At 33.3% G+C, this 25673-nt stretch overlaps 2 protein-coding genes, 2 long non-coding RNA genes and 1 other non-coding gene across 7 annotated transcripts in view; 4 read left to right on the top strand and 1 right to left on the bottom strand.

The window, feature by feature from the left end:
- Positions 1-1531: 1531 nt before the first annotated feature.
- LOC100646973 (CTTNBP2 N-terminal-like protein) lies at positions 1532-7504 on the top strand. 2 transcript variants are annotated; one of them, XM_003393249.4, is made up of 8 exons: positions 1533-2206; positions 2317-2418; positions 2530-2754; positions 2830-3451; positions 3619-3714; positions 4156-4262; positions 6385-6750; positions 7478-7504. In XM_003393249.4, the coding sequence occupies exons 1-8, from the start codon at positions 1937-1939 to the stop codon at positions 7490-7492; spliced, it is 1803 nt and encodes a 600-aa protein (XP_003393297.1). In that variant the 5' UTR covers positions 1533-1936; the 3' UTR covers positions 7493-7504. The 2 variants fall into 2 exon arrangements, with proteins under 2 accessions (XP_012167109.1, XP_003393297.1); XM_012311719.3 differs by having other exon boundaries at positions 1532-2206; positions 6385-7504.
- The window catches only part of LOC125385098, a 22884-nt gene continuing 3223 nt past the window's right edge, over positions 6013-25673 (bottom strand). The window contains exon 2 of the long non-coding RNA XR_007224063.1: positions 6013-6592. This is a non-coding gene — a long non-coding RNA (uncharacterized LOC125385098). The remainder of the gene's footprint in view (positions 6593-25673) is intronic.
- The window catches only part of LOC100651788 (mucin-3A), a 23018-nt gene continuing 6998 nt past the window's right edge, over positions 9654-25673 (top strand). The window contains exons 1-6 of one of the 2 annotated variants that reach the window (XM_003393285.4): positions 9654-11443; positions 23027-23082; positions 23270-23310; positions 23933-24086; positions 24182-24229; positions 24859-24974. In XM_003393285.4, coding sequence (XP_003393333.4) covers positions 11433-11443; positions 23027-23082; positions 23270-23310; positions 23933-24086; positions 24182-24229; positions 24859-24974 — 426 coding nt within the window. In that variant the 5' untranslated portion in view covers positions 9654-11432. The remainder of the gene's footprint in view (positions 11444-23026; positions 23083-23269; positions 23311-23932; positions 24087-24181; positions 24230-24858; positions 24975-25673) is intronic. The other variant, XM_048408346.1, reaches the window with a different exon arrangement.
- Positions 12852-19200, top strand: LOC125385089. The gene is made up of 3 exons (XR_007224058.1): positions 12852-14369; positions 14626-15908; positions 15981-19200. It is a non-coding gene; the product is annotated as an uncharacterized LOC125385089 (long non-coding RNA).
- TRNAF-GAA lies at positions 22400-22472 on the top strand. Its single transcript has one exon. It is a non-coding gene; the product is annotated as a tRNA-Phe (tRNA).

Below are 25673 nucleotides of genomic sequence, written 5' to 3'. Positions count from 1 at the left end.
ATAGTACTCTTATTTGTATAAAATGTAAAATTTATATTAAAAAAGAGTTACATGTAAATATATTATGAACATAATTGTAATGAGATTTATAATATTAAGTAACTATAAGCACAATTATAAACTTATAAATGATATAAATTAATGAAGATAAATATTAAATAAATTACCTGAATAATAATCACAGAACTGTATAGACTTTTCATCTTTGAGCTGTGATAGAGCAAAAATGACTACAAATTTAGAGATTAAACCAGTACAAAGGACAATACAGAAAAATACACCATATACAAATATTTTAATAATTTTCATAGATATATCCAACCATTTTTTATTTTGCATAGATGCACTTTCCTTTTTTGTTGGAAAATATTTAAATATATCCCAAAATGTATTTAATGCATTTGGAAGCCTACAATTAAGTGAGTAAATTCAGTAAGGTAACTATTAATAAAGTAGACATTTTTTAAAGACATATTAAATTATGATATAACGTAGATTACTCGAAATTTTTTTAAACTTTTACATATTTGAAACTTTTAAATTATGTATATAAATAAAATGATTTTAAAAACCCTTACGAATTTTGCGACGTATTTTCATCTTCATATTCCGAAAAATCATCGTTAGAATATTGAAATGTATACGAAGGTTCTAAACTATTGTTTTTCGACGATGTCATGCTGCAAGAATAAAACTTATTAATAAGTTTAGTCATTGATGTGTCACCAATGGCCCAAATTTTCATTGGCATATCAATCAATATACCGATAAAATTGATAAGATTTCAAATTTGTCGAAGGTTTTCTACATTATCTGTGATCTAGGAGATCAAGGAGATAGAGGAGGAAGTAAAATACAGTAATGTTCTATTTTTTCTAAGACGATATTTAGGTTTATTAAGAAATGAATTTTGGTCAACAGAATTCATTGTTATTTATTATTAGCCTACTATGTTATATGAAATGGAGTAGAATCATTAAATGATACATTTTACGCCTAAAGATAGATGAATGTAAAAATATTATTTTACTAGAAGAAACATCAGTTGATATTTTTATTTATCATTTTTTATTTAGTAATATGTATTAAAAATATTTCAGATATGAACATAAGAATGAATAAATTAAGATCTTTACGCAACAACGAACTGTTTCAAAACTTTAGACAAAAGTATCCCAAATCGTAATAATAATTATTGTTAGATTGCGCATATTTATGCAAATTTGCGTTTTTATAAGTAAAAACATAGTACATATATAGAAAAAATTAAATTTATCCATCAGATATCGTAAGAAGTAATATATATTTGATATTTTATATATTTTTTTATATTACATAAGTGTTGAGCATTTTTGCATCTTAAAATTTCCTATAAATGCATCAAAATCCGCAGTCTAGTAATTATATTCTCTAATCAGTTCCAGTCATTTAATAACAAATTGTAAAAATTTATAAAAATGATAGCGAATATTGAAAGCAAGTATATGAGCAATATATTCAAACAAGATTTTAATTTTACCGCTGCCATAAAGTTGAAATTATATCGAATTCTGAGTCGTAACATTCGATAAGAAATAATCGATAATGAATGGATTTCGTAGCACTTTTCACGAGATAGGTTGCTATCTGTGAATTACGCTTTGTGCTTCATTTGTCAATAATCGAGGATAAAGTTAAATGCCGGATTAATTCCTTCGGCATAATCTAAACGAGTTCGAAAAGGAAAAGAGAAATCCTGAAGCGATGTGGCGTGCCCCGAAGTTGGCTCTCCGGGCCGAAGTCTTCTTTGTTCAAATGAAAGTATTAATACCGAAGGTTGAATCGGTTTAACCGCGGAATACCTTCCACGAGTACTTTTTAAGTACTTTCCCCCGAAATTATACGTCTTCTTCAGGGGTGAATTTCCCCCCCGATATTTCGTCTTTTTTTTTCAAAAATGGCATCACAGAGTCAAAATGCTATGAATGTAAGTTCGAGTGTTTCACCGGCGAATGGATCATCCGGATCGTCGACAACCATCTCGGTCTGCACTACGAAGATGCAGTCTCTTACTTCTACACCATCCTCACAATCCTATCAACAACATTCGTCTCCATCGTCGTCACCATCGCCGTCGCCGTCACCGATGCAGCAACAGCATCAACAGACTCTACAACAACCTAACAATATAGAGGCGATTGATAAGAATTCCTCCAATACATTAAAAGTATGTATACATATAGTTATATATATTTGGAAATACTTCTGTTTGAAGAAAATAATCTATCATGCAGATTATATGTTCATTGATAATAATTTTTTACATTTCTTTTGTAGCGTAATCCAAAAATGGAATTAAGCAAAACTGATTTATTGAAACTATTAGGGCATCTTGAAGGAGAATTGCAGGCAAGAGATATCGTAATAGCAGTATTAAAGGTAATTTATTTTTCATTAATGGAAGCATTTTTATAATTAACATTAACCGTTGTAATAACGATATGATATTGAATATTTGAGACATAAATAGGTTTTTTGTGTACTTTATAGTCAGAAAAGTTGAAACATCTATTAAGTACTCGATATCTGAGTGGGACATCAGATCCACATGCTGCACTTGCACGTGATATTGTATTAGTAGGTAGTGTCAGTGAACATGAACCAAATCAAATAAATAAACAAGTTGCTACTTTAGAAGCACTTGTGACACAACAAAGATGTATGCAATTTAAAATGGCCAAAGTTCTTAAAGAAGCAGAGCTTAGGCACAGAGCAGTATGTATATCATATTTGGTTACTTAAATAGTAATGAATGTTGTAAATTGTATATTCATACTTAGTTTACTTCAGGTTATCAAGGAATTAGAAGAAGAAAAACGAAAACACGAACATGATACTGCCCAGGGTGATGATATTACATATGGTTTGGAAAAAGAAAGAACACGATTGAAAAAAGAATTAGAATTAGAGAAACAAGAAAAAAAAAGACTGGAATTAGAATTAAAGAAAGCAAATGAAACTTTAGAGGAAGAAAAAACTCGACAGAAGCAAATAGTACTTCTTCTACTTGCTGAACGCAAAAAGATAATTATGAAGTATATAGAAGAAAGGAAAAGATCAGAAGATTTGGCACAGATATTAAGTGAAGAAAAAGTTCGGATAGATTCTATGGCTGAAGGACTCGAAGAAGAAAGTAAAAAGTCATTACAAATGGAAGCAGAATTGGAGAAACAACTTGCGCAATTTGACATGGAAAGACAGCAATATAAACAAGCCTTAGCAAAAGAAGAAAAGAGGGCTAAAGATCTCGAATTAGAATTAGATAAACTTAGAACTGAAATGGATGTATGGAAAGAGTCTCAAACACGAGGTTCTCCAAGAGGTGTGGGTGCAACTCCACCACCTCCTCCAGCCAAACCAGTTAATTTAGTTGCTATGCCTACAGTTAAGCCTGCTAGTGCACCACAAACAAGTATGTTGTGCACAATAATTAAATTATTATAGTTACATACATAAATAGAACTTATTTTAGTAAGCATTAATAGCAAGCAAATAATATTCTCAATATCTATTATGATGTTGAATACTGATAATTGCTAAAAGAAATTGAATATTTTTATAATTATATCTTATGTGCAGTTAAAGGTACAGTACTGGGTACTGGGACTCCAATGGTTAGTAGTAAAGTTGTTCAGCCCACTGCCACGGTATCTAGTGTTCCTGTCAGCGGTCCAAGTAAGAACAGCAGTTATCCTAAAGTTGAAATAGGATATAAACGATTAAAATATTTTGGATATATTTTCTCTAAGAGAATTTTTATATTGCATGATAGTGGATGAATTAATAAATTACATTTTGACTGTTAATTGAAAAAGGAATGGTAATTATAGCTTTTGCTCATAAGTGTAATGCACCTGATATTGATATGAATTTGTTATTTCTACTTATTTGATATTGATGCGATAATTTATAATTAATGCTGGTTCAGACTGATACAGGGTTAATACAATAAATAATTTATATTTAAGATTTTATTCTAAAGATTACATAAAACTAAACAATTTGTGCCGATACTTTGGGAATAATATTATACATTATATTTTTAATTGTATTTCAATATTTTGAATATAGGTATTTTAAAGTAGTGAAATAACACTTATACTAATTTCTTTGTAGCTACTGGGATTGCTAGGTCAGTAACTCCTGGGCAGGCATTACGTGGCGTCACGTACACGTCCAATATTACATCTAGTGGAGAAACTGCGGCGTCTTCTGAAAATCAGGTAAATTATCCCCATTTTTCTTCACATTCTACTTTAATTTGAAAATATTATACAGTACATACTTATGCATATACTTGTAAAAAATCATTTTTCATAATATAGCTTTCATAATATTAAAATCTTTCATATGTTTCATTTCAATCAATTATATTGATTTTTAAAACACCACTGTTTTATGCATCTAATTTGTATGAAAATTTACAGAATATACAAAAGCAACATAATAATATGTTATTAGAATGGAAACATTTGAACAGTATATTGCTTGTATGTAATTTTAAAAGAAATTATTTTAAAAGTAAAATTTATTAATAAAAATAAATTATTGATCTTTGTATGAGATTTAAAAAAAAAAATACATTAATTTAACATATTGCTTCATAATATAAGCATACAAGTATGATAATTTTGTATCCATAATTTATGTTAAATTTTATTTTGCTAAGAAATGAATAGAACACCAAAATACATAAATTAATTTATGAATATATAAATCATACTTATAAAAGTGACCGTACAATCAAAAATTTAAGTGTTAAATATTGTTATTATTATTATCATTATAATTATTAATGATAACAAAAGTGCTTTTAAAAATAATCAAAATATAATTGAATTAATCTATTATTAGGTTTAATAATATTATATGATATTATTTTATATGTGTATCATAATCAAATAGGATTTTCTAGTCTTATATTTTGTTCAGGTTGAATGTTATATAGAATAATTTTATTGTATGATTATTGCATGATAATGATAAATATAAATATGTCTTATCATCTTGTTATAGAACGCACAGTTATTGCGTATTTTTTGATTTTTTGTATTCATTCTAATGAATCAGTGTAACAAACAGAAACTGCTTTGGGGTAAAATTGGTTTATTTCTTCTTCTAACACGTACGTACGTTACTGATCGTACTTACTATAATGACATGAAAAACAATCAATATAATTGCTAAGCTAGAAAAACAATCGATGTATATATTTAGAATAACAATATGAACAATAGATATTTTCTATATTTTTATACAAAAAACAAATGTAAGATGTAAAATACACAAAATATTATTGCAAAGCAGAAAATAAAGGTGTTCATACATGCACAGTAAGTTATAAGTATACATATGAATATTAATGTTGCATGCACACATCTTGCAGATGCGTTGCATGTTTCTTCAATTCAATAGGTATTTCTTAATTATTACAACGAAACTTCATAAACATTTTATTATTACAATTTTTTAAATTATTATGATAAATTTATATCATGTTATAGTTACACTGTTATAGTTGTAATTAAATATTCTTTTATCATATAGATGACAAAAAGTTTATCTTTTTATTTCTGATTACACACACATACACACACACATGTTTGTAAACTTTAATTCACATTGAATTATATCACATTGTATTATTTTATATAAGTTACTACACCATCAAATTTTAAGTCTAACTTATGTATTATGCTATTCTTATTTTGTACATAAGATTACTACTTAGTATGTACATTGATTATTTCCTTAATTAAAACTTGTATGCAACTCACTTTTGAGCCTTATTTACAAATTTTCCCTGCTTGCCCTCCTAATTGCAACCCTGTATTTGCTATTGCTAACTTTACCATGGTTTGGTTATTCACCTGTTATTTTTTCAAGTTGTGTAATGTAACTATTCTAACAAAGAAAAGTAGATCTACATACAATTTCTATAGTAGAACGTTACAATTCTTTTTAATTATGTTCGCAAGCAAATAAAATTCGTATTACCTTATAATAATCTCTTTTATCACTTTACAAAATGATATATTAAGTTACTAGGAATCAACGCAGTTCTGGTTGTAGTTAAAAATTAATAAACATATCTATCATGAAATTGCTTAGGTAACAAGCTGATCTCTTCCTCAAACATCTTCAATTACTATTTCTCTGGCAATTGATTTATTTCTTTGCTTTAGACTGGTGATTTGGTATAATTTCGACTGCCCCATTTTTTTTCTTTCTGTTCTTAATCATTATCTTAAATGCAGCGATCGTCTATATGTGCCCTTCTAGTGGGGGTGCTTCAAAGGGATAACCGGAACGTTAAATCGGATCTCCTGTGTATTCATTCCTCAGGCTGTAGACAAACGTGTGGTTGTACCTGCTCCTGTAAATCCTGGAGGCACGGTAAAACTTATACCGTCGACACAAGCTACAGGAAAGCTTGGTTTTCATGTTGGCTCTGGTTCGGCGATTCAAGCATCCGGTATGCTGCCCTCGAAAAAGCCACCAGTATCTCGCGGTGTTCCTCCTCCAGTGCCGCCAAATAAGCCGGTAGTACCACCTAAAAAGGAGGCTGCTTATATTAGAAGGACTGAATCTCAAGCAACGCAGGACGCCGTAAAACTTGGTAAACAAGCTGCGGCGCATCCTACTAGTGGACCTACCGCTCCGCAAGTCCAACAGGCAATAGGAGCTTTTACTCAAGCCTCCGATGAAGAGGTTAGTAATAAAGCTCCTCTGCCTTTCTCATCCGATTAATACGGATGAACAACTTCAACTTCATTTCAAGTGCCAGCATCTTAAGTGTTTCTATGTTCTTGTCTCCTGATATATTCTTTTCTCTTTGTCAATGACTTTAGAAGTCTCATCGGGTGCTCAAGAAAGCTACTTATTTGCACAAGTTGCAAATACGTTGTTATATTTTCTATTTAGGAGGAACTTTATAAATAATTATGATTGAATGACGCTACTGAATAAAAGGCCATTATTTCTCTTACTATACTTTTACTTTTTTTTATTATACTTTTATATCATTACGATATATACGATATTTTACATTTTATTAAAATTTTATATATCTTGTACAAGTTCAATTATTCTATAACATTCTATAGCATCTCATGTTAATTAAATACCTCTAAATTATTAAATTAAATTAAATTAAAATACCTTAAATTATTCTTCCCTTATCTCGAATCGTTTTCATTTCATAATTTTTTAACGAGCACGTCCTATTCTTCCTGTTTTCTTATGTTACGTTAATTGGTTCTTAAATAAAAGTTATTAATGTTGTTTGTAAATTATGGGGGGTTTTTGGTAACGAGAATGTTCTTTTGAAACTTGTTGCACGATTAACTTCCTTGAGTATCCGATGAATCGATATTGTTCTTCTATATGATCCTTTTTATACGTGAACGCAATTCAGAACTCGTGAATATGATTTCAGACAAAGCCACGTTGATTTAACGGCGGGTACAAAAAAAAAGTAAGCATTATTAACGTTTAAGAAAGTCTGAAAGCCGTGTTACACGAATAAAACTTGGGGTAGTATGTTTGGAACTACGCAACGCGGGATTCCATTAAGCAACGTTTCTGAATCAACGAAAAGAAACGTTAGTGCTCGAACTACTTGTTCATCGATTGATTACACATCGCGTACCATAAGATATCATTATTTACATTGTTAGATCTCGCCATCGGACGGATCTATGGATCCATAGCGATACATCACCACAACCAACCACGAATCATGCTTGTAACATTGTACTATAGTAAAAATGAATCAATCGAAGAAAAGAACGGGATTATTTGAACTATTTAAGGTAGACTCTGTAGATTCTGTAGTTTATTATCCGCGATCTTTCCGAATTACACTAAAAGTCATTAGATAAAATTAGTATCGTTGTAACGTGCTATTCGTAAGAAAGAACGATACTGTTATTAACAGTGGACGTGAATAATAAATGTTTATGCAACAGGGAGCTAGACCATGTAATATGTTAATAAAAGAAATACTTTTAGGTAGGGAAAGATATGGAAGGGTTATTTCACGTTAAATCATCCAATTGCCAAATTTCCATCGAAGATATCCTTTATTATTATTTTTTTTAAACATGATTACTTCATTGGATAAAAATGATTATACACTGAGAATATGAACTCGCCTTTTACAGGAACAAGGAAGATTTTAACGATATTTTATTGATATTTACCATGATTTTCGTAATTTTTAAAATACAGTCTAAGCAACTTTTAATAAATATATACAAGAATATTGTTAAAAATTTCTTGAAACAATTGATCGACTTGACGTGAGATGACTCAACAGTATATGCTATAATCACTGCCTTGCCTGACGTAATTGCGTGCATCGTCAATATACCGATGATGTTACGCCTTGGATGAAAGCATTTTGAACGAATTTATTCGAGACAAGCAGCTAAAACAGGAATAAGTCTGGAAGTGGTTCTTATTGTGAACTTGTTGATTTGCTCCGGGACAGGTATTTGAGGAGTTACGAAGGGAAATCAACTGATGAACCGTTATCGTTTCGACAATACCTATATGCAAAGTAGTATTATTCGAAGTCCACGCGACCATCATATCCACGTTGAGATTTCTTCAGATATCACGACTGTCGATAATTGATCGCAAATCAAAGAAACACAGGAGGCAATTTATTTTCTATGTGTTTCTATGAACGTGATCGTTTCATTTGAGAGAAAATTTCCAATGATTCAGGCCAGTCGCGCAATCATGAATGTTGAACAATAGTAATATCAATGATCTTATTGATCCACAGTGTTCCGTAAGATGTATCTTATCAGGTGGAACGAGCGATTTCCGAATCAAAAATAAAAGCAGAAATATTCTCAGTATCTTCGTATGACGCTAGTTTATTAATTTTTCTATTTATTAAACGCGTAAATGAAATAAATTCGAATGTCTCTATTAGGCGCATATACGCGTCGTTGGTCGTAAATCTTTTAAAAAGATTCCAAGCGTACGTACGAGGCTATTAAGAATAATTTTCGGCCGTAAAAATCCTTTACCCGCCGAGCTCGGTACATCTTACGAAATCTCTGTACAAATTTCGTTCCCACAATACAGAGTTTATAACAAGGACATGAATAAAATTATTCGTTTGTACACAGTTTCTCTTGTATAAATTATAAATGGATGGAATTACGTTCTCATAAACGTATGAAAGATGTACACGTATACACACGCATACACTGTTACATATTCACTTACACACTCGTTCACTCACACATTCCTGTCGACAGATACAGGCGCACACATACATAGAAGGAAAAAAAACGATGTATCGGAGTTATTTAAAGATGTATCTCACTTTCCTTTCGTATACTTTACATGCGACCGTGATTTCATAAAACGTGTGAAAATATTCAGTGCGCGCGCGCGTCGATTGTCTTTAGTGTGCGAGTTCTTTTTTTTTTTTTTTTTTTTTTTTAAAGAACACAGATATTTGTTCGGTGCTAGCTACAATATTTAATTTTTTTCTCTTTCTTTTTTCTTTTTTCTTTTTGAGAATGTTCCAGTCAAATGCATAAATATTATGCTGCATTTCGTAAGGAACACGCGCAATCTCCCTAGTTTCTTCATACTTTGGGAATACCTAACAACGATTTATTCAAGATGAAAGATTCGTGCAAAGAGAAGGACAAAAAAAAAAGAAGATGTTCGTCAAGCAGAATGAATATTAAAGAGGAGGAAGAAACCTCTTTTAACTTCGCCCGCTCGAGTTCTGTTTTATTCGCTAAGGGAAGGATGCGAGAAATGTAAAATATTTGTTCGTTTATACATTTAGAAATTCATTGCCTGTAGTTGTTGTTTCTTTCCGATGTCACTTGAGAAGTTTCCATCTGTTGCGTAACCGTACCGTCGTGCATCCTATTCACTTTCTTCGGAGTTAACGAAAAGTCTGTTTAACGAGAGATGTAATCTCGATCGAAGTTTCTCGATTTCACGGGAAAAATTTCTAGAGGATCTCGATAAAAACACAGCGATATAAGCAGCTATACGGGTAACAAAAGGGGGAGAAAGAAGAAAACTTGGGTAATCTGCGTTACGTTGAAATCTCGCGGGACGGCGTGATTAAAAAAAACACAGAAAATGAGAAACCGGAGGGTAATTAAAACGGGCTACATTAAAACAGGTATAAATCCTTGGGGATGAAGTAGAGGATTTTTTCAGGATAAGAAAAGGTCGAGACGCGAAGGAAAACGCTTTAGAGCGGCGCGTTGCGACACGAGTCGTAATAAAGAGCGAAGCGAGAGAAGAGCGAGAGTGAAGCGTAAAAAAAAGGAGAGCGAATTAAAAAGGGGGAAGACGATGATTACGCGAAGATGTAGGAGCAACTCAACAGAAGCTACACAACCATACACGTTATACGCATATGCTTGATGTGATACCATACATCTACAAGTACTACATATCTACTTACACGCAAACGTGAGAGTTAGAATTTGTGCAAGGTGTAGATGTATCTGAGAAACGAAGAAAAGAGAAAGCATTACAGATAACATCGGGTCACATAGGAAGAAGATGACCAAGGAGCGCGCGAGGGTTACAGGAAATGCGAGCAGAAGGAGATAGAAAGAGGAAGCCGGAGGGGGATCTAGAGAGAAGGTGAGAGTGGGTGTGAGGTTGTTCTCTTCTGGTAAGGATGGTAAAAGGTAAGCAGCGCGTATAGCGCGTGCGCTCGCCGGCTAGGTTGTCCGATACACCTAGTACACATACACGTACACATACTGACACATATATACGTATGGGGTCGTCTATGCAAGGGAGCTAGGAGACGAAGAGAGCGCGAGAGGTTAACATCAGAGGGAGGATCGCAAACTCGAACGAGGAAGTGAGGAAGCGAGAAAGCGAGGAAGTGAGCGGGGCGAGCGTAAGCGAGATGGGATAACAGCTGGAAACGTGAATGGAAAGAGTGGAATAGAGATAGCGAGCCGTGACAGTCGATGGACAAAGAAGCGAGGATTCGCGAGATCCTTGCGCGGTATGAGGTTTGCATGCCTAGCGGACGGCTCCTCAGTATCGTCCTACGTTTCGTTCGCGACGCGCACCCTTCAACTTGGTCCTGGTCCGCGCGTCATCCAACTTGTTTGATGTACACCGATTGCTCTGGAGTACCGGTGGTACTATTGTTGCTCGTACGACTCTGTTCTTCGTTGTTGGCGGGACATCGCCGTATTTTTTATTTTCTATTTTTCATATTTCGATCAGTGATACGATTCTAAAAGCGGGAGCGAAAGTATCAAACGTTTTGTCCCGTGTCACCGGGTGATGTGTGCCGTTTATCGTATCCTCGAGCCGTTTCCGTAGGAATACGAGCAAAGTGATTCGCAAGGGTGACAGAAGAGAGATATTGGATGTTACGCACGTACGTACGTATGTATAATCTTGATTGACGATAAATCGTTCGGCATTGATTCTATTTGTTGTGATTCGCCACGCGTTGCAATAAACGTGGGAGATTGTGCTTTCACACTATTTCTTGAGAAACCGTAGAAAACGTGCGATGTCGATGAATGAGACTAGCGGTATCTTTTTCTGTTTCGTCATTTCTTAGAAATGTTCTTTAGCTATATATAGGTAGGATAAGGTAACTCGTTAATGTTTTACGTACTGTTTACGTTTACGCTTCTGAATTAGGAGGTAAGAAGTGATATGATTTAGATGGTGATAATAAATGATAAGTACAATCGTAGTAAAACTATTACTGATCATACCTGATACAAATAGATTGTTCTGTAATTTATGTATGTACAGCAGATGTATTTGTATAGACAATATCGAGATTGTTTTATTGAAGTATAGTGTCTACTCTGTATCGAGTTTTTATTTGTCGCATCTATGACTGGTTTATCACCTCGTAGAATATTTTAACATTGGTTACTGTTCTCATCGATCGTATCTTTTAATCGATCCGCTCCATAGACCCTTGTCCGATTTAACTTTCATTTTACGAGAGCAGTAAATGAATATTATGTGTGTATATATATCATGGAGATGTTATGTATATTATAAGAATCGTAAAACTGACAAAAATACGTAGCGGTGGGAAAAGTAGTGCGGTATGTTCCTCGATTGTGAAACGCACAAAAAAAGAACCCTTATTTTTTGGATTCCGAGAACGTATAATCGACACGAAGGAGGTTGAATGTGTGAAAGACGATTAACAAAAAGATGTACCGCTAAAATTATAAGAATATACGATATTGATAGCATAAAAAAAGAGAAATCGAGTAAAAAAGTTTTGAAACCACCCCTTGTTCCTCTTTTATCGTTGATCCAATTCACCGAGACCTCTTTTGTTTTCCGCTTTCATTGATATTCTTCTACGGCATGGCAGGAATGAAAACTTCGTTGTTCCGCGCAGGAAGATCGAAAGAAACTTTGTTAAAACTACTGAAGGATGGCAAAGGTATCTTGTGCTCCCAATGCATAGTATGCGAATATCGAGCTTGACGTTATGGTCTTGTATGCGCCATAATCTCCTCTGATTATACCGAACTTTATTCTCTCTCATAAATTTCCACGTTTAAATTTAAAGTAGTTTACTAAACATGTAATTACCGGAATAATGACTGCTTTTTATCTTTATAGCGATCTAAATATCTTAATCTTGATTTTTTCTACAGGTAAGTTAGTATTTTACGCGGTAGAAAATTACATAATTCTTCGTTGATAAGTATTTATTTCCTAAGTCAAATGTAACGGTATAAAATTATATATTATATACTTTTAAAATATAATCTTTTTTCCAATAATTAATTTTCGTGACATTGCGTCCTACTTTACAGATAGAATATAATATTCTGTAATTATACGTATGTTATATATTTCGAAAATTTATTATTTGTCATTAACATTGATTCATTTTATTTTTACATATTTTTTATTTTTTTAAATGGAATATGTATATATATGTTTTTTTTCAAATTCAACATTTTTTTCTCAATATTGACCCATTTTCGTGACACTACAAGTATGACGTAAACAGCGGCTTAAATACTAAGCGACTTAAAACAATATAGCTCCGTCGAACAGCATAATTATGACTGTGATTAATTAAACATAAAGAAAAGGGGTTCCCATGGTCGACATTGCGTTGTATCTCACGATGGAAGGAACACACTTCTACCAAGCTGTTGCTCGGTAACGTCATGCACGTCAGAACCTATAAATCCGCCGAATAGATTCGCTTCCGAGTTCCGGTTTCCACGGGCAAAACTAAATCCATTTTCCTCTCTTCTATTTTTTTCCTCCTCCTGTTCTATTATTACATAGCAACAATTTCACGGAGAAAGCCGTGGTTACAGATTAATAACGTAAGAGGCATTACTATACTCAGGCGCAGATAGAGATGAATTAGCATTCGAAGACGTAACATTTTACGTTCCTGAGAAATTAACTGGATTGTTACCGTATATTACGTAGAAAGCATCACGTTCGTTGGGAAAATAGGATATCTAGTTTTCGTAGACGAGATAGAAACCATCGAGAGTATTTGCATCCCCCTTTTACATCCCTTTCCTCTTAACAATCTTTAAATCGATACGGAGATGTTTTCACCTTTCTTGCCTATCTTCCGTATTAAACTCAGAATGATGCATTACGCATTTCAAAAACAATGAATAATCACTGTATATTTTTAACGCCCGTAACTCGAACAATGTCATGATTTGCTTAAAAAAAGAAGAAAGGACGTAAATTACGAGATAAGAGCTGTTCGTTCTTCTCCTATTTCCCTGTGGATATACCAGTTTCTTTTTTACTGAATATAATATTTCATAAGTATCCTAGAAAATCATCCTCATTATTTTATGATTACGTTCGTAATGGATAATCGCGGTAGCGCGCGCGATAGGATCGCGACAGAGCCGGCGCAGAAAGTGTCTGCGTGTGTATACCGGTAGCACGTGTGTTCGTAATTTCACTTATGTCATAGTTGCACTACCAGCGCGGCCACCCTCCTTCGTCACGTTCGTATCACGCGAGAAAACGCGGAGGACAATCACTGTTTCTTAGGTGTCTGAAAGAGAGGCCGTGAGGAATCGCAATCGCATGTGTGAAGCGGGCCTAGTGTCCTGTGAGGTCGTAGGTAGCCTAACGTGTATACCGTGCACGCTACTCTGCTGGCGAAAGTGGGCTCGTCTTCCGGATCAACGTCTGCTCAATAAATCGTATAAGTCATCCGTCGCGCTTCCGTCTCTGCCAGTGATACGCAATGCTCTCGGTAACTCAGCGCATTTGCACTAGAACTGTCGATCTTTAACGCGTATCTAAATTACTATACGTATCAGGTAATTATAATTAGACGGCGGATATTTATACAAACTCATACTTTAATGAATACTATCTACACGGAAATTCTGTTTCACTCTGTAAATGTTATAACGAGTTTCGAACTTTTGATATTTTATATGTTTCTGCGTATTACGCGCATTCTGTGCATTTTTGCATTTTTAAATTTCTCATAAATGCATAAAGTTTATAATTGACTCTGCTATATTCTTTTGTTTTGCTTCCGACTTAATGGTATTTCTTTATCGTTTGCAGATTCGTGTTTGAAGGGAATATGAAGAAATTGTTGAAGTTCTTATTAAAATGTTAAAACTGTTGAAAGTTTTTTCGTCCGAACGACAGCCTCGGGATATAAAAGTTGGGAACGACGTTTTTGTACATGAACTTTCTTCATTGTCTTGATGTCTAGAACTTTATAAATATCGTCCACTTCTCTCCACGGCCTCCATAATTATGTTTCCATTCCAATAAAAATCAACGTCAATTTTATCGAAAGTACTTTCATACGTTTAATAATAAAAAAGAGAAAGGATCTGCAGCTCGTCATTTCGACAGGTTTGGCAATTCTATTATTAAACCAATTCAGAGAAGCGCTTAAGCTCCATTTCCCTTCTTTCATCGTTGGACTTCATCAATTTACGCACGATTCGATTTATATTTCCTCATTTAGTCGACGTATTTTCGATATTTAGTAGTTTATTAACGCATATTATTAACGCTTTTTCGAAAGCGATAGCTTGAAAAAAAATCCCCTCGATTGTGACGTTAGACATCCGCGAAGAAGCAATTTGAAATCGAGAGATCTTCCAGTTACTTCCACCTATTTATTATTGACGAAATAAGTATCGTTTCTCCCGCTGATAATCATAGCGTTTAGTATTTCGACATTCTCCGTTTCGAGCGACAATTTCGTTGAAAATTATAGAGCGCCACGATTCCTCTAGTGAATATTGCCGACTGACTGAAACGACAATTGTTAGTTAAACGCCGCGTTGGATTGCAATGAAAACGCATTACTAACTCAAGGAGGATCGTGTCGATTCGGTGCGGAAGATTCGCAGCTCGTCTCAACGTGACTCAATATTGGTTGCCGTGGTCGGATCGCCGCTTTCTAAGATCTTTTGCCACGGGGACGGTAATCAGATTCGTTCTGAAGGTATCTGACGATCTTCCTCGCCGGCAAAGGCGTCGGTGAGTGGCCTGAAATGACCTTTCTTCTGCAGTTGGGATCTTAAATGCGGACGGATTTTCCGTGGCTTAGGGTCAACAGCGACACGATAAACGCCGTTGCCAACGACGGTAGGAGACTTGCACTTCCGCTTCTCTCCGACACGACGAGCTTGTCTCCCCGTCACCGAGAGTACAACCGAAAGTCCCGTGCCTTCTCGTATGTGTCGGACATATATTCGTGAACAGGATGTTTCATAAGGCGCCGCTCTATAACGATCTCGAGCGTTCAGCATTTCCTGAACCGAAAACACGCGCGTCCTCGCGTTCTCATGATGTTTGTGTATCACACGACTAGGATGAATCGAACAGTAAATGTCTTTTTTTGTACCTTTCCTTTCTTTTTTATTTGACAGAATTTTGTTCCATATGTTTCTTTTTAGTAAAAGGACGTAACGGTAGAAGCGAAAAAGTTGCAAAATATCACATCGCCGGTCACAGGTACTGGAACACTTGGATTTTCTTGGATAATAATTATTAATTGATAAATTACAAGCTATAGATTATAGATTTCCTTTTTATAATTTTTTGTTAAACAGGCTGTTCAGATAATTTATAATTTGTAAAATTTACTTGTAAATATCGATTAATACGGGCAATTTGATACTCGTAAAATTTGCTATCTATGTTAGTTGAATTGTACAACACGATTCTGCTGATGTTTAATATAAATCGAACGTTTTTTCGCTGATTTTATTTTCCAATCTTTTTGTTATAAATCCGTTGTTTCACTCGCATTGTACGTACACATATGCTTTATTTATAATATACGATGTAATACTACATAAAGTCAATTCTATCCGAATTTTTCGTTACGTAACTGATAGATGCCTTAGTATTTACGACAGTATAACAATTACTTTTACAGTTTCCCAAATTTATTACTGCTGCACCTTAAGAAGATTATTTTCTATATATAAATCTTCGATTTCTGTTCTCTACGGAATCTTCCATGAATCTGTCATGGAAACTGAATGAAGATTGACGCAGAGTGAAATATTAATTTGCAGAAAATGAAGCCAAGATTTAAGGCGGAAAATTTCGCTGATTATCTCACCTCTGCTTCTGTACTTCAGATCTTTCGCGAATATTCTCCTTCTATTTATATTCGCGAAATCTCACGTAATCGGAGGAAACACGTATTATCGGGATGAAACAAAAGAAGAAAAAGACACGAAGTCAAATACCTCGGTACGAAGGGATTATAGCACCAAAACTCAGTCACGAAAGAAACAAGCAGTTACAAGAACTCTCCCATAATGAATACAATGCTTTACGTAAGGTGGCACGCACACATGGGAAAAATTTCAAAAAACACGTCGGTTTCTTTGTTAATGTCTAATAATAAGACATCAAATTCCTTAAAAAAGAAAAAAAGAGAACAAAAAGATGAAATCTTCATTCTTAAAAATTTGGAATGGTTTCATCAGAGAAAAAAGTTTATGAACTAAACGACTAAATCAACACAAAGAAATACACTATTAGAGGAACAAAGTTAACGATTACTTTTACCTTCTAAATGGAAGGGAAAATTTCTTCTTTTACACTGTAACAAAATACTTCGAAAAATGTTACGGCTGATTCATGTAATTAACTTCGCTATTATTCGCCTCAACGAAGCTGAACGAATGGCAAAAGAGAAAGATCTCGTTGCCTGTTTCAATTTTACAAGTTGTTTGAACAATGAACGTGGAAGACATTTTTCTGATACTGAGAAAATCAAACAATGCATACTTTTCCAACATTACTATATACGTAATTTATTAAAGGTAATAACGAGATAACTAAAACAAGCAACAGTAAATCTCCGAACGTGATATATATTTCTATGACACCGACAAAATCAATAATAATACATACTTGCTTACCGTCGCGTACATACGTGCAATTTAATGTAAAAATAATAAAGAAACAACTAAAACAAATATCTCATCCTATATACCGCGACAAATTTTCTGCTGTTGGATCATACTTTAATATTGGTTTCTCCTTTGTAAAAGGCGAACTTGTACAATTTCAATAAACATTTTAGCCGTTGAAATTTTTAAAACGAACCAAATTTTTCACGTTAAATTGTCAAATTTGACCTATGATCTTCGAGTCTCTAACGATGATAACTGAGTGATAACTTTGACTTGACTATAAGCCATCATATAAAGATAAAAGAAAGGCAAGAGATCTCTTCTCCAAAAATTCTCCAGTTTCAATAGTATATCCGAGAGCTATCACGAATCGTTTTAACTTAATCATTAAGCTAACGATCAAAAAGTCAATTGAAACCTGTAATCGTCTGTCCAAGTTTCTCGCAAGACAGCCATTAAATGATTTCAACATCTTGATAAGATAATAGAGTAGAACTATCCAGCCGACATGCCGAAAGACTATTAGTTATAACGTAACAGTTTAGCGTAAGATTAATGATTGTAAAGCAAACTTTGTGCCGGAGATAGGAGACAAGTAAAGGATACGAAAAAAATGTAAGAAGATCAATGTCTTCTTTCAGGTTTTGCGTAATTTAGGTTTTTATATTATCGACTTTGTACCTTGCTCTACATAAAAGTCGACGAATAAAGATTTTCGTTTAATCAACCGGTCTTGCATTCCAAAGCAGCCTTACGATTTTTACTTTCCCGATTCAACTTCATTGGGAAAAGTAATCTGTTTCTCGTAACACGCAGCCAGTGTTTCTGATAATATCTGACAACTCGATTCGTTCATTCGATTGTTACCTTAACGCGATGCTCTCCCGTATCGCCTTGTTAGATTTCGACTGTGCAAAGGTGAACAAAATAACCGGAAACGAACGTGTGACTTAATGAAAAGAACCGCAGCTCCCTTCTGCGATTGTTTAATCACGATTATAATTCCGATAATAATACTTATTACCGTACACGTATTACCAATGTTATCTTGTCTCTTTAATTGGCAAAAACCATTCCCGCTCCGCTTATCTTCACGTATTTAAAGCAAGGGTTTAATATATTTAACATCAAAAAGGAGTGATAAAAATGGTAAATTATTGAAAATTAATATCACGTTTAAAGAGGGATTTTATGAAAGTATTCATATTTATATTCGCGCGAGTATTTAAAAGTCACCGATTCACGATTATTATTAGATTGCGGATTTTTATACATTTATGAGACATTTACATTTGATAAGATCCGCAGAATGTAATATAACATGCAAAGATATATAAAACATCGAAAATGGAATGTTTGTTGTAATATTTAGTGGGTAAAACAAATTTAGCTTCTATATGTCTCATTTAATTTAATTTAGTGTTATTTTTAATGTTATTCGTGTTCCATTTCTTTATTTACCATACTATCTTCATAGAAACTTGAATCTCCATTAACACCCGGAGTTTAATTATTAGAAATGTTTAATTAAACTTGAAAATTACATTCAGTAATATTAAAAATATAGAATATTAGATAAATATTAAGAATTGTTGAAAGTGAAGTTATATCATTTTTAAAGACAATTTCTAAATAGAGTATATATATATTCATTTATTTATCAAATTTTCTCATTTTTCATTAAATGTTGTACATAATAACACGGTCATTTTCGCACTTATTCTTCGGTTACTAAAGACGATACTTACTGTCGTTCGAGAAACTAGAAGGTTACCAGTTACTCCTGAAATAATTGCCTCCTTTGAATTAGCATTACAAAAGAGGAAGGCGGTACGTATGCGAGTACGCGCTCGTTAAGACACCAAGTTTTATTTCGCTATCTGCCGGCTATTGTTTCAACATCACTATCCGCCCGTGCCCTGCAGTAGGCTTCCCTTCTGCTATGGCGATGCTATAGGGATCGATCGCTGAAAATTCGAAACACTCCTTTATTAGACGAAGTCAAGTCAATCAAGTCGAAGTTTCGACGAGAATTATAATAATTAGGAATTATCTAGGACGAGGGATAATCGTTACGAGACCGTGGACTCGTCCCATAATGCAGGGAACTTTTTAATAGAGTTATGTTTGCAATAGCTATCCTTCTCTTTTCGTTAGAACACGTACAATTTTAATAATACACCGATGTGCGATGATCGTGCTCAACAGAGTTAGTCAAAAGTTTCTATTGATACTTTGTTAATTCTGCTGCGGTCCTAAAATTTCTCTGTTCCAATTTTACCTTTACTTCAATGATAATTTTATTCTACTAACCGGGAAAATTAAGTTAACTCGACACGCGAAATGCTTAATTTTTTGGAAACGATAATATTTTTGTTTAATGACTCCTTATCTTTTTTTTACTTGCCGTTTCATTTTTGGTAGAAATGAATTACATCGTACTTATACTTGCAGCGATTAAAATTAATTCAATTGAACTTGATTTAATAATCAATAACTTGAATAAAACATCGACATAAAATTGAAACGAAAAATCGTACCAACGACGATTCCTTCGTCAATCTCAATTTCAAACATTTTTGTTCTAATGATAGAAAAACGTAATTGGATTGAAAATGATTGAAGGGACGCAACGGTGTTAGTGCATGTACATTACGAAGTGTAAATTGATTTTTCAACTTCCTACTTCCAACGAGAGGAAAGAAAGAAAAGCAAAAATAAATTCGAGTTACTATTTGTTAACGCTATATCGTATTCGTTATTAAACATCGTGGTAATTGAAATCAAAACCATATACAACTCCTAACGCGTTACGAATGATCGCTATATATAGTTCGTTATATCGTTATATAAGTGAATGTTTAAGTACTTATGCGTAATTTAAATATGCAAAAATGCACAGACTGCAAGTTTAAAATAAAGCAATATCTTCTAATCTTCTGTTTAGATTCCATTTCCTTATGATCACAAAAATCTGAATTTGCATAGTCAACCGTAATCCACGATATCTCTTATTATTAATTACTGTAGTCTTGAAAGATGAAGGAATTAAGAAACTTTTAGATAAAGAAGGAATTAAAAACGTTTTAACAAAAGAAGATAGCTTATCGTACGCCATAATGGAAGAGGAACGAAATTCCGTTAAAATGATCGTTGGACACGGTCGTAGAATTCGTGGCGATCGTTAAACAGCCAATATCAATTAACGGAAAGGAAGCAATAAGCTACGAATCCGGTTATCGACGGGGTGAAACGACAACGAGCCGGATTCATATCGAACGAGAGAGGAGTCCGCACGTCGCAAACCGAGAGAGAGTGAAAGTACTTCGTTATAATACTCATCGCGGTTTGCCCAAAGGATTAACCATAAATTGCGCGTCGCATCAAATGCCAACCAGCAACTTAATGACTACCGTAATCATTTTGAAAGTCCGGTGAATCGGTGAACCGTGAGAATGAACAAGATATTCTCTACCGTCTTCGGGGTTGCGTCACCTGCCACGACGACAAAGACGAAGAGGAAGATGAAGAGAGGAGTAAAACGAGCACGTTGGGGTTATCTGTTTCTTCCGACAACGAGGCTGGCATGTTTCATGTTCGATTGAATGTCACTGAGCCACGGCCGATATCGTGACGTGGTGTTTCTACTCGTCGCAGATTGCGGCGTAATGGAAACCCCATTACCACGGCCAGGGATTTGATTAGGATAATCGCTTTCACGGGTAATCACGAGCTACGTTCGCGCACGAGTCCTTCGCCGATCGTATCATCGCGATCGAACGAGCCGTTTTCTTCCAGTAAATTCGAATTGGCCGTTTATCATTGATTTGCGTGTAAGTGAGATGAGCGTGGAAGGATCATGAAACATTATCGAGGAGTTATGATAATTTATTTGCTGCTTATTTTCTGTTTTTTTTTTGTTTCTTGTTTTTTTTTTTTTTTTTTTTTAGTTGGAGGAAAATATTTGATTGATCTTATCGGGTAGGAATTTATCGAGGAAACGATAACTGCTTTTTTAGTTTTCTGGAAAATACATAGAATGTACGTAATATATGCTGTCTGTAGGAAGTAGTTTATGCTTGACAAGCAGATTGTGGATATTCATGGAAATCCATGTTTTTATGAGTATAGATAAGGAAATGGAATATTAGAAAGAACACTATACTTAATATCATGATGAATCACGTATCATTGCAGTATTAATCGAAAAGCTTTGTATATCAGATAAATTTTCTATGGCGAGTATTCGAACACTTTATTCCCGGCGAGATAATAATAAATAAGAAAATTGTATCTGATATAAATAGATTTTTATGTTACGTACTATGTTCATATTTTTAGCGACTACGTCATAGAATTTTGATATTCTTATCTTATTCTTCGTTTTTATCTGTTTTCTTCTCATATATTTTATTATTACCTTATATTGATATGTATATATTATTATCTGTTTCAATCGTATTTTCTCGTAAATTTGTTTGCAATAAGAATGCAAAGATACTTAAATTTTCTATTAGTTATAGACCTAATAAAAGAATAACAATAAAATAGTAACAAAAATTATTACCATCGAAGATTTTATTAAGATAATAATAACTCTATGAGCAATTATAAAATATGTTTCTACATAAATCTTACGAGATTAATATCACGATTAAGCAAAGTCCTTGGTATTTTATTTATTCTCGTTAATAGTTCACGAGAATGTATAAGACTTATGTATAGTATGAAATATAAGCGATTAAATGTCATCTCTTTGCTTAAAGCATCGTTTCATGAAAACCGTTATTGTTAGAACCGTATCTTATGAAATTTAATTAGAACCTAAATTATTAGTTTAGATTCTAAAGTAACTTTTACTTAGACACTTTTAATAGAAAGTATTGATCGAATTGTAAAATAATAGCATATTATTAAATATAGAGAGATGTTCTTTCAGCGCCGAAATAGCTCAGTTGGGAGAGCGTTAGACTGAAGATCTAAATGTCCCTGGTTCGATCCCGGGTTTCGGCAGTGGCTTATTTTTTTTCTCTTGAAAATTTGAGCTTTTATTATATTTTCATTTTTCTATACCGTTTTTGAATATATTTAGAAATAACAGAATATTTGTAGTATAATATGTTTATTTACTTTGATTTTATAGATAACAACAATATTATTTCTTATATGTGTATATGACATCCGTATATTGTATATGTGTATTGTGTATGAATTGAGTAATAAGTTCGCTTTAGCGAAAAATAGAATTTCACCACTTTTCACCACTGTATACATTGCAAAGAATGATATAATAAATTAAGAATGTAGAAATATCTACGTGTGAATTGTTTGATGAAAGACAAAACAAGATAAATTTATAAAGAAATGGGATAAACAAAATCTCTAACTATATAGATAGATTTCATATGAAATTAATAACACTTGACGTGTTTTCTTAAGAAATTGCGACTGAACTTATTACTCATTATAATACTTGATATTTTTCTAATTACGGAGAAATTCAATTGATCTGAGATAACAAAAAGAGATATACAAGTATCAAAGAATTTGCTTATATCTTGTTACAGAATCATGCACAAGAATTTATCGAGAATGGCATATCTCGAAGTAATCATATTTTTATGTAAGTATGATTAGAGTATCTCTCGATCTCTCTCGATATGTTTTAATCTACACACATATATATATGTATAATTTTTATTACGAGGATGTTACGTTAGCGTTATTGAATGTTAAGACACAAAAAATGAAGTATCATTTTTCGAGGAATTGATAATAAATTTCGTTTCTGAATGTATTCGGTTTTTCAGGTTCAATGGTCACTTTCATGGTCAGCAATTGCGAAACAGAGGTGACTATGATCGCTCATTAACGTTCCTAGCTTCTACTGTGTAGAATAACAATACATATCTACATTCAATGTCTTTTATTCACACTGCTATTACTACGAAACAAGTCATAGAAATATGTTAAGAAAAATAGCAAAGTATTTTCAAATATTCTAAAACTACTTGTCATACAAGAATTGTTATTAGACTACGGATATTTATGCAAATGCATATTTTTTAAATAATAGCTAGAGATGCTATACTCGGAAGTTCTCGAAACTAAAAAACTTTCGAGTCTTTGAAAATCAAGATTTTTAGTTAATCAACTTTTGTTTAATTCTAAGATGATTTAAGAGATCTGTTTCATCTATTAAGTATTATATCGAGAATTTTACTTTGGATATTCCACGTAATTTTTATGAATATTGTGTTGTTTTAATTAATGTAGATAATTAACTGATTCGTATGCAAGTACACTAACGTAATTATAATATTTATAGTGTTACAATCTTATGCAGCGTATTATTATGTACATTCAAATTTCCTATAAACAATAAATGCATAAAAATCCTCAGTCTAATTATTATATACTTAACGCGCGTTAATATTTTATATAATTTCATTACGAATTGCTTTCACTTCTAGTCAGAAACTAGTAACAAAAAAGCAAATCTGCCAGAACTTTCGTCAGAGTTGGATTTATCCAGTATAGAAGCATCCATAGAGAACGAGGAATCGTTGAAAAAAATAGTGAAAAGGCTGGCATCTGAGAAGAATGGCGAGTACCAAATTTATCAAGGTTTCTAAGCTATACTCTTATTAACACCGAAACTAACACTTCTTAACCCTCTTCCGTTCTATCTCTAAAATACTTTCTTCGCCTTTCTTTCCCAGTCTTCTTCGGCAATGTGGATCTTCTCAAGGAATGGCTCAAAGGAGCGGGTATTATTAATAATACTGCATAAGTACACCAGCCGCTTTCTCTTTCAGCTTCCTCTATCCCAATAGAATAAAGCGCATGCATCTAGTTAATATCCTTTGTAACTGACCGATGTGACAACTAATGCTGTGGATCACCAAGAAATCGATCTCGATCGATGGAAAAAGAAAAGAAGATCAGATTATCAATTAATACTGACTTTCATGTCTTGTAATAGAGTCTTGTAATAACATGTATGTATATTAGGTTGTTTGGAAAATTTGTAGCAAAATTAAAGGAAAAGTTTTAAGATTATGAATTAATTAAAAAAGAAAATGTTTTAGAGAACAAGAATAAATGATTGTGGTAATATACTATAATATACTATAGGCGGTAGAATCGTTTTGTATGACACGAAATAAAATATTTTTCGAGCAACTACAAGAAGCTTTAAATGCATGTAAAAGAATTAACTTGCATGACTTAATGGAATCTCTGCACACTTTTTTAAATTTTTCGTCGTATTTACGAATTACGAAGGAAAAAGATAAAATAAATAAAGTAGAAATTTCGCTGTTGGAAATTAAAACGTCAGTGGATTTTTAAAAGGGAACGATCAAGTCGTACAATGAAACATGATCTTGTAATTTAGGCGTGACAGGACAACCAGGAGTGGATTTTCCAGCTCTCACGACAATTCCAGCCACTTCGTTCAGCTGTCGCGGTCTGAAAGGTGGTTACTACGCCGACTTGGAGACGAATTGTCAAGTAAGTAACAAATGGTTTAATATATATCTTGCCGCAATGTAATTACTTTAATCAAACGCGGACTTCACTGTTACGACATCGCGATATCTCGTCTCGCGATAACGTAATCGAGCAAACTGATGAATAGACCATTTAACTCGTAAAACTTATGAAACTTTCTCCTAAAAATTACCTTTACCAATAACGTCAAACTGTTCGAAGTTAAAAGAAAATAAGAAAAGATTACGAAATAGACAACCAAGTAAAAAAACATTTTTTAAATGAAGGAAGTTTAATTAAAAGTGTCGACGACCTTAAATACGTTTAAAATAGAATAAAAATTCAAAACGAGAGATAATAATGACGTATGATTATGTTTGGTAATGAAATGAGTCAGGCAGCTGACGCGGCTATGAGATACAAGGTATTGTACATTACGAATATATATAATTATGTATTGTGTGTCAATGTATGCTCTTTTTGACGAATAGATAATTGCAGAAACTGGGTTTTTCACTTCCATTATTGTAGACTGCTTATTTCTGGAAAACCTAACGATTTAAGAAAATGACGTGTTATAATTGTCATCGTAGTTCGTTTGATATGGCCTTCATATTAAATTTTATTTCTTAAAAGAGAGATTAAGAAAATTGTTAGTTCTTATATTCTCATTGATATTCTCATATTTTTTGGCCGACGAACTACACAGACTCCGTTGAT

Source organism: Bombus terrestris, chromosome 1, assembly GCF_910591885.1.
Source record: "Bombus terrestris chromosome 1, iyBomTerr1.2, whole genome shotgun sequence".
In the NCBI taxonomy this organism is placed as follows: Eukaryota; Metazoa; Arthropoda; class Insecta; order Hymenoptera; family Apidae; genus Bombus; species Bombus terrestris.
This window is presented reverse-complemented; position numbering and strand designations above follow the sequence as displayed.

Bases quoted from the DNA above. Each gene is read 5' to 3' on its own strand.
- LOC100646973 (XM_012311719.3), top strand. From the start codon at position 1,937: ATGGCATCACAGAGTCAAAATGCTATGAATGTAAGTTCGAGTGTTTCA. The intron at 2,755-2,829 runs GTATGTATATCA...AGTTTACTTCAG, and splicing joins CAGAGCTTAGGCACAGAGCA to GTTATCAAGGAATTAGAAGA. The intron at 3,715-4,155 runs GTAAGAACAGCA...ATTTCTTTGTAG, and splicing joins TGTTCCTGTCAGCGGTCCAA to CTACTGGGATTGCTAGGTCA.